This window comes from Diabrotica undecimpunctata, chromosome 8, assembly GCF_040954645.1.
Source record: "Diabrotica undecimpunctata isolate CICGRU chromosome 8, icDiaUnde3, whole genome shotgun sequence".
NCBI lineage: Eukaryota > Metazoa > Arthropoda > Insecta > Coleoptera > Chrysomelidae > Diabrotica > Diabrotica undecimpunctata.
The window spans coordinates 979,706-994,264 of record NC_092810.1 but is presented as its reverse complement, the minus strand read 5'-3'; the positions used below and the strand labels follow the sequence as shown (position 1 = coordinate 994,264).

General features: G+C 36.4%; 1 protein-coding gene across 1 annotated transcript in view; it reads right to left on the bottom strand.

Moving 5' to 3' along the window:
* The window catches only part of faf (ubiquitin carboxyl-terminal hydrolase-like faf), a 37,097-nt gene extending 22,607 nt beyond the window's left edge, over window positions 1–14,490 (bottom strand). Inside the window, 6 exon segments of the mRNA XM_072541792.1 lie at window positions 3,731–4,360; window positions 4,987–5,340; window positions 5,398–5,754; window positions 8,027–10,792; window positions 13,796–13,886; window positions 14,138–14,490. Coding sequence (XP_072397893.1) covers window positions 3,731–4,360; window positions 4,987–5,340; window positions 5,398–5,754; window positions 8,027–10,792; window positions 13,796–13,849 — 4,161 coding nt within the window. The 5' untranslated portion in view covers window positions 13,850–13,886; window positions 14,138–14,490.
* Between the last annotated feature and the right edge of the window lie 69 nt (window positions 14,491–14,559).

Sequence of the window (14,559 nt, the reverse complement as noted above, 5' to 3'; positions counted from 1 at the left end):
CTGGGAAACTGAAATCAGCGTTTGAACGATCCTTTGCGGTTCATGCATTAATTTGTTAGCTAGATTGCTAGACACCGTCATTCATAGGCACGATTCATAGGGTCATTCGAACGATAGGGTCACAGAATATGATTGTATCAATCACGGGTCTTCGAAAAGATCAGGTCTTTGTGAACGGATCATTCGTGACCTTCTCATCACTATACTATTGGGGCCATAAAGAACGAACTCGACCTTCTAGGTAGCGTACTAAGATAGTAGTTTATGTCATGCTCAGATTTTCCTATTGATTTCGATATAATATCTGCTATATTCGTAAAGTATTGTTTAATCTCTCCTGGTGTTAAGTTCAGATTGAACGCAGTATTTTTGTTCTATCACAAATTAACCCCTTAATTTGTAATCTCACATTCTTCTTAACTTCTTAATCTATTATAGTTTCACCGTGTATAAGTGACATTGTGAAAATTATATCGAGTAATATTTTAACAATTCAAGTCCATTCACCTGTTAATGAATTGTCGAATAATATATTGTTTCTAATTGAACTTCCTAAGTGTTGCAATGATGGTCTAGATTAAATTGTATATATATATATATATATATATATATATATATATATATATATATATATATATTCGGCTTTTTATAACGTCTTACGACGTTGTCCGACTCCCAAACGCCACTGTATTCTGTCTTGAGTTAGGTTTTCGTCCAGATTTCGAGCGCTAATCGCTTTCCTAACTCCCAGGTTCCAGCTCTGTGGTGGTCTTCCTCGTTTCCTCTTCTCTGGGGGTTGCCACATCATCGTTTTTTTCAGGCAATCTTTCGTCCCCCATTCGGCTCACATGCCCATACCATATGAGCTGTTTTCTCTCAATATCCTCAACTATAGTGCCCTCTGTACCCATTTGTTGTTTTATCACTTCATTCCGTATTCTGTCGGCTCTTGATATTCTCATCGATCTTCTGATGGCATCCATTTCCGTGGCTTCGACCTTTTTCTTATATTTTTTGGTTATTCTCCATGTCTCAGCTCCATAAAGTAGGCTAGTTTTAACCATTGTCTCATAGATGTTCCATTTTCTTTTCTTTGATATTTCTTTACTCCATAGAATTCGGTTCAAACATGCTGTAGCTCTTCGTGCTTGTACAATTCGATGTTCTATTTCTCGTTCGTCTTTTCCACTACGGTCGAAGATGACGCCCAGGTATTTATATTCGTTGCATGGATTTATTTTTTGATTGTCATCGATATCGAGTTGTTCTGCTTCAACTCCAATAGAGAGGTATTTTGTCTTTTCTAAATTGATATTTAATCAATTATTATTCTTTCTGGTATTCTTCAATTAGTTTTCTAAGCATGTATTCCATGACATCTTTGTCATTTGAGATCACCACCTGATCATCTGCAAACTGTAAAGTATATATGTAATCCTGATCGTTCAATTGTATACCCATTCCTTTGACTTTCCTTTTCTATTGTTTCAGAGCTGCAGAGATATAAATCTTAAATAGAGTCGGAGAGATACAACATCCTTGTCTGAGACCCTTAGTAACTGCAAATTTTTCAGCTAAGAGGTTTCCGAATTTCATTTAGGAGTTTGGTTAGAATTAGATTAAATTGTAATGTAAGATAATGGTTAAAAAGTTGGTTAGTATCATAGAAGCAATAACCTCTGTCTGAGGTATGAAATATTTGTGAGATTATAAATTGGGGATTTGAGCTCATTTGAACACAGTCAATCATAAGTAGTTACCTAACGAACATCATATTGTATAATTACCAGTAGCTGTCAATAAATCAACACTTTTACTCCACAACTTCAACCTTTTATTATACCTATCATCGTCGATCGACCAGAAGCGGACAAAGGGGCATTTGCAAACCGATTCGAACCTCAAATCTACGTTCGAATCTTTCCATTTTGCTTATAGATTTCTTTTTTAACAATACTCCAAATTGTCTTACTTTTGTTAGTGGATTTGTTTATTATGTTAGCATAAGCAGTACTTATTTCAACTTTTATTGCTTGCTTGTATTTCTTTCACATTTGACAATATTTAATACGATTGTCAGTAGTATGTGTTTTCCTATAAGTTGCTTTAAACATAGAAATAATGGAACTCGGAAAGAATATAGAAAAAAGAAAAAATAAAATAAAAACTAGAGGTTGTAGCATTTTATATTGAAGTCCCCTCGTATATGTGTTAATTGAAATCCCCTTATATATGCATTATAATAACGAAGAATTTTTCAATGTTTCTTAGTTCGTATCCTTCAATTTAAAACCAAAATAATCTTTCGTTCCTTTTAGGTCGCCGCCGTCGATAATAGATCATTTTATCGTTTATTTATGTCACAGGCGCAAATTCTTCGATATTTCTTTGTTCAAACCGCCCGATATTGCGTTTTCAAATTAATTTACGTCTTAATTTCCGTTGTGTTTAGTTTATACCCTAAGTGCTTTGTTTGTTCTAACTTATGCGAGCAATTTTTGAAGATAATTTCGTCACTCTCAGTGGAGCCGCTGTTAGGAGGCAGTGGTTTCGGTGTTAGTCCGAATTTTTCTTTTAATTCGTAATGTTTTTTTTTGTTTTTTCGTCTTTTGTCATGCGAAAATGTGCAGTATAGTAGCAGTGTTGAGTTTTAAGTGCAGTTAATGAGGTTGACAGAGGTAACGGAAGAATGAAGACGTTTTAGAGGTCGGTCAAAAAGAAAACCGACAAAGTAATTTACTCAAGTAATGTGTTTATAAAGATATCAACATTTCCATTGTCCAGTTTTTAAGAAGCGTTTACATGGTGTGTCCAATGTGCCAGTTTCCACCTCAAACCTCAATGTCCTAAGCAGCCGTTTAGGGATATTTTTTTTACAGTTTGAAGATGTAGTTTTTTGTTCCAGTTATTGAAAGTTATACAGTGAAACTCAGGTAACTTTTTTTTTGTGATCAGATTTTAAAAGTAAAGCAGACATTTTTTAAATAAACGTAATAATTGCTTTCATACAAAAAAATTGTAATATTTAAAGTAGTAAATTTTATGGTTTGACTTTTAGCTGTCATTTTATTTGTTCAGTTTTGTTTTAAATTTAATGTTAACCTGCTAATGACAGCTAGCTTTATTATTTTTGATATTGATTTGTTTTGTTTTCTTTAAAAGAAAGGTTAACTTACATGTAAATTTTGTAAGTTTTTGTAGTATCTCCAACTCCTGGAAATTGTAAACAGATTTTGTTTATTTTACTTTAGAAAAATCTCCTAACCCCTGTTTGTGTTTCTTTATTTTAGGGAAAAAGAAATTTTCTTTCTTTTTCCAGCAGGAAGTTTTCTTCGAAGCGGCGTCCGAATAAAAATAGCTAGAGGTATTTCTTCTTGTCTTTATTTGTCCATTTGTCCAGGAGATTTATGTAAGTATCCCTTTGTTTCATATTCTGGTAGATACCCCAATCCGACACCCTGTCTTTTACTTATCCACGACCCCAGCTCTCCAACTAACCCCTGAGTGCCCGTTCGCATAGTCGCGTTTATTTTGCTTGCCCTTCTCCACCCCCAGTAGTTTCTTCCCCCAATTTTCTACCCCTTGTATTAATGCCCCCTGTGGTAGGCAAAATATATCGTTACAAGGTGAAATATAAAAAAATATAAACGTTTAAAACTTACATTTGTATTATTTTAACACATTTGTTTAAACTTTTAATGTGGTGAAATAGCAACAACGAAAAACTTACCTCATTTGACAGTAGGGTCTCCACACCGTTGATGGGACATCCGGTAAGATAGGCTACGTTGACTAAACGACACAACAGTTGAAAAAACTCGTGGGACGTGTTGGCATGTTCGACTACGATGGTATTGATGAGCGAAAACAACAACGGCATAATGACGTGCAACGCCATTTGACTGCTAGCGCCGCAAGAACAAATGATGATCATCTGCTCGGCAGCAGCTACTCTTATGGAACAATTAGGATTGACTAGCACCAAGTCCGTAACGAAATAAGGCCACCAATTGTCCTGGTACAAGTGCTGCAAGCTGCTGGGGTTGAGCACGACGGCGGTACTGAGCAGTTCCAGAGCTTCTTTGCAGAGGAGCACGTCGTCGTTGACTAGTTCTGACTTCTTCTTGTTGCTGGCTTCGGATAAGGAGTGCAAGTTTTCCAACGAGGCGTTGACAGCGCCGAGATTGTTGCTGCTCGCTGCCCAAACCAGACGCACCAAAGCCAACGTCGTGGCTAGGTCCGGCAGTTCCCAATTCAACGCTTGACTGAACAGTGCTTGAGCTTGGCCGGTGTTTCCCGTCTCGGATACCATCAATTGCGCTAAACCTTGAGCTAGTTTCATGGAAACTTGTCGCAGTAACTGAAAAAAAAAAAACAGATATTTACATATCAGTGCATAGGGAAATACAATTTGAATCAAATAAGCATTTAAAACTGTTATAGATTTATTCATAAACTGCCAAAAATACTGCAACACGGTAATAATGTAGAAAACGCAAACTCCGTAGATACTCGGGTTCGCCGATTCAAATTTGTCGCCCAGTAGTTCAAATGTACCGACGAAATTCAAGGTGAAATAAGATAGAGTTGGACTAACACTATATCGTTCCTTTTAATGATTCGATATCGTGATATTGACTCCTTCAGAATCATATCTTTAATAGTATTTTTTATTAATTCCCTTACAAATATCAACACTCACAATTACCGAATAAAAGGAAATACCAGAAACTATAACACTACCAGTTTAAACAAGCAATAGGAACACTTCACTCTTCGAGAAGTCACAGTTATATTCTGCGAGTATATATCAGACATACTGCAAAGAAACTCGACGTTATGTTAATGATATATAGAGAGGGATTGATGTTGAACTGGAACCGGAGTACAATTAATTGCAATTTGAAATTTGGAACAGTGAAACACTATTGTATGTTGCTTATATTATAAAACTATTGTCTTTTAAGATACTCTGATAAAACTTACATGATCCGAGTGCCCAGGAACGTTTCGTAATGCCTGTCTCAAAAAGGTTCCGGGTGGTGTGGTATTTTCGTTGAAAGCCTCATTTTCTGGCGGAGTGTGATCTTCACTCAGTCTCACTAGGACGTGCGCGACAGAAGTCAGTATCAATTTACATATTTTCAGGACAACTAGATACGCCGAACGTCTAGTAACGTTATCGGCGCTCGACATGAAGTTATTCTTCGTCAACATCTCGAGAAAGAGATGGGCTTCGCCGGATATCATAAAGCTGTACTGGAATTCGTACGATTTTTCGGAGATGGCGTCTATGGCTGGCATTAACATAGTGTAAAGGACTTCTAAGTTGTATAATACCTGGAAAATAACAATAATATTAACGATAATTAGTTTGTTACATAAAAATCGACTTACTTCCGATGGCGAGGCGCTGAAAAACATGCTATCCATCGAAATGTTCTGCTCTCCCGGCGCAGAAAACAAAATCCTTAGTTTCTCCATCGTCATTAGATTGCAAGGCATCAACTGAAGGAGCGCGTGCCCCATATCTCTTAACATCGCAAACGGCAACGTGCTTCCTACGTTCATCAATTGGCAGAAGAATTGGGCGTAGAACGGTTGTTGGGACATCAGAACGCCCGGTAACAGATTCTCCGCTTCGACGTTTGGACCGTCGTACGGGTGGTGGGGGGAAGAGGTCGAGCTGTCCGAACTACTGTCCTGGGACGACGCCATATTCGAGTTCATTTGAACTATTTTTGCTGATATTAACTGAAATTACAAATAAATCACTAGAACTACACTTTTAAGAGTTAATATATTGTTTATCTGTTAGAATTGGTTAAAAATGAATAGTATGAACAGTCTTAATAGTATAAGATATTAGACTATTTTTTTCGCCGATTTATCACCGTTGATGAAACCTGGGTGCATTATTACACACCGGAAACCAAAGAACGGTCGAAACAGTGGCGCAAACGCGGCGAAGGGCCGCCGAAGAAGGCAAAGAGTGCACATTCGGCCGGCAAAGTGATGGCGACTGTTTTCTGGGATGCGAAGGGCATCATCCACACCGACTACTTAAAAAAAGGAAAAATAATCAATGGTGAGTACTACGCAGCATTATTGGATCGATTCGATGCCGAATTGTGTCGAAAACGCCCCGGTTTGGAACACAAAAAGTGCTCTTTCACCAAGACAATGCACCGGCTCACCGAGCGGCCGTCGCCATGGCAAAATTACATGAATTGGTTGAACACACACCGTATTCCCTAGATCTTGCCGCCAGCGATTTTTTCCTATTTCCAAACCTAAAAAAATGGCTCGGAGGACGTCGTTTCGCAACAAATGATGAAGTCGTCGCTGAAACTTCGTCCTATTTTGAAGAGCTCGAGCAAAAGTACTGTTCGGATGGGATAAAAAAATTGGAACATCGTCTTACTAAGTGTATCAAGCTAAAAGGGGGCCTATGTTGAGAAATAAATCGATTTAATTCCAAAAAACGTCTTGTTTTTTCTATCAAAGACTAGTTTTATATCAATCCACCCTCGTATGTAATATTTCTCTCTAAACCAGCAGTTGTAGAATTATTTCCTTTAAAAAGATTTTCACCTTTTAATATTTTTTAGGACAGAAAAGCCTTTCTTTCCATCCAGCGAGAAAATTCTTTTAAATGGCGTCCAAATTCAAATAGTTTAGGAACCTTCTCGTGTGTGTGTTGCCCAGGAAATCTCTGTAAGTATTTTTTTGATTTCTTTGTAGTTACCCCATCCAGTCCCTCTTCTATTCATTTACTTGCGACCCAGCTCTCCAACCAAACCAAGAATGGCCGTTCGCAAACGTGTCGGTTTGTTTGCTTACCCTATCTCCAGTCCATTAATTGCTGCCCCCATTTTCAACCCCCTGTAAGTGATACCAAATGTGGTAGGAAAATTTATACCGCTTCAAAGTGAACATTACTTAAGGTTTAGTTTAGGTTGTAATTATGAAATTGGGCCTTAATTTTTATCTCATTTTAAAATAATTTCATATAAATATAATGTCTGATTTTTACAATTATCACTTCAAAAATTGTATTAAAGTGTGACTTTGGAAGAGATTTCTAAATCAGCACATATTAAATATGGCTTTTTACGAAATAGTAGTCACAGTAAACAATTGGAAGAGTTCATTTACGTGACGATTGGTGACCGTTATACAACATGTAAACTTTTTCAACTTTATTGAAATCTATAAAAATAATAAATAAATAAATAATAAAATTACTTTATTCAATTGTCTATTTAATAAAAAAGAATATCAGTATCTATAGATTTTCGGTATGTTGTAAAATCGACATGTATCGGAAAAACGAAAAACCCAAAAAAAGGCGCAGAAGGAACTGTGTTAGACTCAGCTTAATGATGCGATACTCATCATTATAAACTTTTTTGTCGACGAGACTATATACATTACACGATCTCATATAAGAACAGACAGAGTCAAAGAAATATTAAATGTACAAACATCACTTACAGATACCATACGGAGAAAACAAAGGATTGTAGATTAAAAATAAAAATTTTGAACTGGATCTCTAAGAGTCGAAAAAGAAAAGGAAGATCAAGGAAATCATGGTATAATGGAATAGACAACTCATGGCAGAACAAGAACGAATGGCGTTCGAATTGTTTAAAGTGCTGTAGTAAACTCGATGTATATAAACTAATTGTTGCAAAAATATCAAGTGATCAGTTTTCGAACCCTTCAAAATCATTAACGGTCGAGTAACGTGCAGCAAAAAACAGGATATGGCACTCCAGGAGTGACCGAGAAGCATAGCTTTCTTATCGTCTACTACGCACGAAGCGACGGTTTTTAATTTATTTCAATTCTATTTGATTTATCTTATTTTAATTTTATTTCATTAGAAACACGCATGGGACTGGGTTTACTACTAGATGTAGTATATGGTCGCGCGATCGACCATAGTCCGCGATAAGAAAGGTATGCTTCGAAAAATAGGTTTTAGTTAAAGTAAATATTAAAAAATCGTGGTACTTACCATTTTGTCTCTGATGGGTATCTGCGAAAGAAGTTTCTTGTCCTCGGTGGGCTCTAAAGGCTCGCCGTTGATGAACAATTCGAGTTTGCAATAAATACCAGGCTTGATTCGTTTCAAAATGTATTTTCTCAAAGAGGCTAGAGTATCGTTCGAATGCGTGTACAGTTCCAAGTCTTCGACTTGTCTGTTGGGACTAGAAAACCGCACGATCAGAGTTATGTGTTTGCCGTAGCAAGCTCTGTGTAAGGGAAGAATTTTCCGTTCCCCGACGAAGCTGTTGTCGCATTCGCTGATGTACTCGTGTAGAACCTTCAATACCCTGCATATTTTCACGGCTTCTGCCTTGATGCGGTTTTGAAGTTGCACCGAGTCGAATTCTTTGTCGTTGGTCGATTTTTGCAAGATAGTTAACGTGTCGTAGTGAGCTCGAAGCCTGTCGTAGCATTCGGTGATGTAGTTTTCGTGGAACACCAACTGCGCTTGAGTCAATCTAGGGCCGAGGTTGGTACTGACTTCTTTAAGAAGCTCGATCGCTCTGGTAGCGATATCGTTTGGGCACAAAGTAACTACTTTCCATAGATAATCGAGACCTATTAGATCGGGATCTTCCGTTAGTAGGGACCTCCTTTTGTATTTCACTTTGCCTTCTTTCACGTTAACAGCTTTGAAAAATCGTTCGAAGCATCTGATACCGCTTTCTGTAAGTAATATCGGATCTATCTGTAATATGTTGTTTTCGAAGAAGTCTTTGTTGATGCCGGGATCTAGATCGGGCTCGTCTCCCATCAGTTTCGAGAACCACTTAAAGCAAGCCTCTCTGTCGCTCTGGAACACCGCATTCTCGGCGAGACACTGCCATATTTGCTTCGCTTGTTCGGCGCATAGCCACAACTGCCCGTCTTTTAAGAGGAATCTAAGAAAATTCAGTCTTTCCTGGACTTGCAGCGTGTGGCCGTACCGTCCGTCGGGTATGTACGTCTCGCTGGTCAATTCCGGGTTCTCTTTGATTAGTTCTCTTAATCTATCCATATAACTACAAAGGCTGTTGGTTACTAATATAACTAGAGAATGCTGGTTTTGCAACCGTTCTATCACTTCCTGTCTGTAGTAAATGTGGTGGGTACGTTGAGTGTGGCTGCCGTTCGTGTTCTGTTCGTACAACGTGCAAATCTCGCGGATCTGTTTGAGAGCCGGAAGTGCCCACATTTCTCCGTTCTTCAGTTCTTCCACACACTTATCCAACCAAACCGTCTTTTGGGCGTCCCGCTCCTGCGAACAACTATAATCCAATATCTTAACATGAGCAGCTAAAGCCTGATCCATTATTTCGGTGGGAACGTCTTCGGCGTGTGCCAGATTCCAAAACAACGTCAAAACCTTATGCGCCATGACGCCGTCTTTGTCGTCCTCCGCCAATCGTCGTATTAGTTCTAAAAGTCTTTCTCTCTGTCGCTTCGACGCCGACGTCCAGTTGTTTTGGAAACATTCGAACAAATGGTCTAACTGTTCGGCGCTGAAGTCCCAAGCGAGTTTGGCCAACAAGTCGTGGACGTTTTTAACTATGGCTTCGTGTTTTCCGACTTGAGCTGCCCAAACGGCGTCTAAATCGTGCAAACTTAACGCCCTCTCTTTGATTACGAACCTCAATATCTTTTCGAGCTTTTCTACGTACTGCGGCTGATGTAGCGAATCTCTTAACACTATTTCTAATACTTTATTTTCGTTAATCCACTTGGCCATACGCTCGGGCGTGAGATATTCCTCCTCCTCCATTCCGTGGTGTCGATTCGGATAATAAATAACGCTAGAGATGACTTTGTTGATTTCATTCAAAGCGTTCATCTTTCCGTTAAAGCTGGATATTTGCAACTGGCGTAATATCATAGTCAATCTAAATCCTTCTAACGTCCTAATAAGTTCTTCTTGATTGGGTACTCTAGATGCCAAATTCTTAGACGCTTTTATAATGGCCGAGACGATATCGCTTTTTTGTTCATTTTTCGCTTCCTTCTTCAATTCTTCGTCCGATAATTTATCTAATATACCAGGAATCATTTCTAATATAGGCAATATATACTTGTTGATACTGTGAACCGTCAAAAATTCAAAGCATAACCCAAAAGGCCTCAGTAAAGCGAACACTATAGAAATACTTAAATTTTTTCCCGATTGGAATCTATCTAATAAAACTTGAAAACCGCCTAACTCTCCGAATTTGTTGATAAGATCCACCAACCACCCCCTGGGATTCCTCAAGTCGCTCGACGGTCTAGCGAAGAGTTCCTCTTCCGATAAATTACAATTCGGTCCGGCCGTTTCGCTCTGTCTAGAAGAATTGAAGCTGTGGAACTTGTTATTCGGATTAAGAACCATGGCGAGCAGATCCAATAGGGGGTACCAGTCGTGAGGCAGCTTCACCACGCATAGCTCTATGAGTTTCAGGCAGTTTTGATAAATGCAGGCGTGAATGTTCGGTTTCCAACTGGACACTGCATCGTCCGTCAATATCTTCGTGAAAGACACCGTCAATCCCTCCCTGAAGAACCTCTGACAAGATTCCGATCTAGTATCGAGATTTTTTCGGGCCAAGTCTATGGAGACTTTGAGTAGACATTCTAGCTCCTGGTCGGCCAGAACCGGCACCACCCATCGCAAGCTCGATATTTTTTCATCCAGTGACGCTAATTTATCTTTGGGGAACTCCGGTTCGAAGTTTTCATCTTGGATTTCCTCGGCGTTGTTCTCAGATGGTCCAGGAGAAGATGTCTGAAATAATTTTATTACTAAACACCACATTCTTTACAAAAAGAAACATCATTTGGTAATGCAACAAATAAAAAGTTCTATACCTAGTAGTGAGCCATGCAGACTTTTATTATGACAATGATTACAGTTTACATTAAAGAAATGGTTATAATCTATTTTAGCATTCTTCGCAAATAGTAGTAATCTTTCGTTTAATTTCTTATCAAACGAAGTGGGTTAAAAGGTTTAATAGCGATGTGAAATCAACAAAGAAAATCTCTGTCAGATTTTGCATGAATCATTCAACGAACACGCAGAAAGTTTGCACAAAATTTACTGAATCCCCAACAGCATGAAGGAAGTTCTCGAGAAGTAAACTTCCAGTGCTACTTTCAACAATGGAAAATTCCTATGAAACATTGTAATGATCGGCAGACTCTGATAACCAGTTCTTTTGTATAATTGCAACAACTCCTACAAAAAAAAACTGGCAAATAAGCATTTCCCACATCTCGGAAGAGTTTTAGAGTTCCTCATAATGCTTTTTTAGCATTTTTCGCCAGGATATTGAAGAGTTCTTGTGTCGTTTCTAAACCATCGATGAAATATGTTCTTTAAACCAAAGAAGTTTGAAATCGTGATTTAGTTTTGGTTGTCATCGTACTGTTATAAAAACTTTGGCATTAAAGCGACATTTTTGTGTTTTGCTGGGCTTAACAAGACTGTAGACTGATGAAGTTGTGTAACCTTATGTTTTGCCAAAAACTCTTGCACAATATGTGCTAGCATATTATCTTGATAATGAAATCAGTTGCTGCTAGTCCAAAAAATAAATAGTTAAACATGAAATTATTTTTTGATCGTCTGACTACTTGGAGCAAGCTTATGGTGCAGATATTCCCATTATTAGCAACCATTTACAATGAGTCCAGAATTCTGCCCTGCTTTGAGCAAATTTGCCATACATGCAAGTCATTTTCAAAGTTTTCGGTATTCAAGACCACTTTTTAGTTCAAGAATATCATCATCATCATCATCAGTGGCGTTACAGCTCTTCATGAGCCAAAGCCTTCTTCAGAACAATCCTCCATTCGCCCCTGTCTCTGGCAACTCTCCTCCATGCTCTAGTTCAAGAATATTCAAACTGAAATCAGTTGCAAGTTTCATAGTTCCAAAAATTTTCTGATTGTTACTGGAAGGTTGGCCAAAAGGCGAGCCACTGTTAATAAGTGTGCATTCATTTTTAAGCTGAGTGAACTATCTTCTCTGTCTTTGGCTCATATAGTCATCTATAAAAGACTTTTGCACCATTTAAATAGTTTCTACACAAGTTTCCTATCTATCTCTCCTATTATTTTCGGTGGCAACAAAACGGGATAAAGAACAAAAAGGACAATGTTAACAAAAGTATGTTATTAATAATTAAACAATTTCTGTTGATAATTGCGATATACAGCAAGTTCATAAAGAGTTGCAGAGAACACATCAAGAGTGCTTAAATAGACTTAACACAGTTTCAATAACATTATTAAAAATTTGTTTTATGCTCACTGTAAAAAAAGTTATGTGCTACTTTTCTATTTCCTTTTTGTGTATATATCATAAACAAGCTCCCAGGAAAACTGTTATGTCAACAACTAATTTACTATTTCATTGAAACATTCTTCCAATTGTTTTGTTGCACTTTTAGTAATTGTTCATTAATTTTTTTCTGATTGTTGAATAGAAATTGATTAATATAGAAATTACTAAAGAATCTACAAGATTTTTACTTACACAGTTTAAATCTCAAAAACAAGTGGTAGATAGTCTAAAAAATTTCACAATTTGACTAAAAGAATGTGGTAAAAATGTTTATACTCCAAAAATGTATCAGACCTTAGTTATCGGCTTTACTTGGTATGTGATTTTGATCAGTACACTGAGGTTAAAAGTGCACCAAAGAAAAAATATTTCAAATATTAGAAGTTGTGTAGAAAAAGTGACTTTGTCATAAAAAAGAACGGTTTAAACACAGTTTTGAACTTTGTGCAAAACTTTCCTAAATAAGTAACTAAAAATTATTTTTGATCCAGTAAATGAACATACCTCTTGTGTATATAGTTTCCCTAAACTTTACAGTACAATAATAAATATCACAGTCTACAATTTCATAATATAAACAAAATAAGCTTCATAAATATTCTAAGAAATTTGGTATCAAAATTTCCATAATTAATTTAGAGAATAATGAAGGTTTACTTAAAAGATGCACAATTCTTATCAATAAACATGAAATTAAATAAATATTTTCATTAAAAACAATGTTAAGTAAGATTGCTGTTGGGAAAGATCGTAATAGTATAACTTAATATTTTTTGTGTTTTTTATTTGTTATGTCCTTCAAAATATGCTTAAAATATTTATTTAAAATATAACAATAGTTAATGAAGAGAACATGACTGAGGAAGTTACAGGACCTTTGTTTAAATTTTGGTGCAAAAATCCCTTTAAGGAACATAATTTTTATCTAAAATAATTACTAAATGTATCTATCCATATTCACTGTAATTTACAAAGCAACGAAAGTAGTATTTTAGTCTCAAAGAATGGAGAAAAAAAATAAAAAAACTTTGAAAGGCAAATAAAAAGAAAACTTTTAAGTAATAGGCAATTTAGTAAGATTAGATTGAATAGATAAGATACATCATTTTTATCAATATAGAACATAATAGTTAATTAAAATGCATAGGTACTACAAGTAAACAATTAAATAGATATGAAAATGGGAATTTTATTTTTACAATTATTTCTGTCATCATCCCAAAAAGAGTGTACTTAAATATGAAGAAACAAACAAATAACTTCTCACCACTTCTAAATAATCGTTTTAAATGTTTAATAAACAATAAATAATAGTTCTTTTATGTAATATAATATAAATATCGACTAAATATAATCTGGTATTTGTTGTGATAACATTGACAAAGAATAATAAAAAATCGAGACAGACCATCCATTTATGTAATAAAAGATATTACTTACTTGAGGTTCGACACTATCTCCTGTCAATCCTTGTGCCCTAGTTGCAATAGTCATATTTTGATTCGTTTTTACATTAACATTGTAGATTCAACTGCAAAGAAAGGACAAAAATAACGAGTGATTTCGTCTGGACATCTAGGGATATAATATAAGAATTACGAAAAAACTCGTCAGTGTTTTAAGACATTCGAGTTGTATAGGTAAATTGGCACTATTTTGGGCCGAAAAAAATTTAAAAATAATAGTTGTGGATGAGTTAAAGGTAAAAAATTAGAGAAAATAAAAGGGAGTGACAGCACTGACAGGCTTAGAAATCAAAGATTAGTGGTTAATATTTCTTACCTCTATACTCATAATTTGTCCAACTTTGTGGGTTTCTAGATGAAAGGACGTCTTAAAAAGTACATAAAATGACTTTTTATCGTCCGACACTTTTATTTTTTGACAGTCCACCGTAAAATCCACCGGCATATACAAAATGGCGCCCCCAAAATCAAGGAATAAAATTGTTCTAAAAATATCTGTCACTGAATATTAGTAACCAAAAACGATTATTATTTTACACATAAATATACTAAACACTAGGAGAACTTGAAATTGATTTCTTAAGAAATTCCTAGTTGTTGACGTACAGAATTATTTTTACAGGCACGTCGTGATTTTGCAAATAGAGTTGCCAATCTTGCAGTTTGATAGTTTCTTTTGGTATTTCGATCGGGTTATCGGTTGGCAACCATGATTCGACCAATGCCGATATCTCGCGA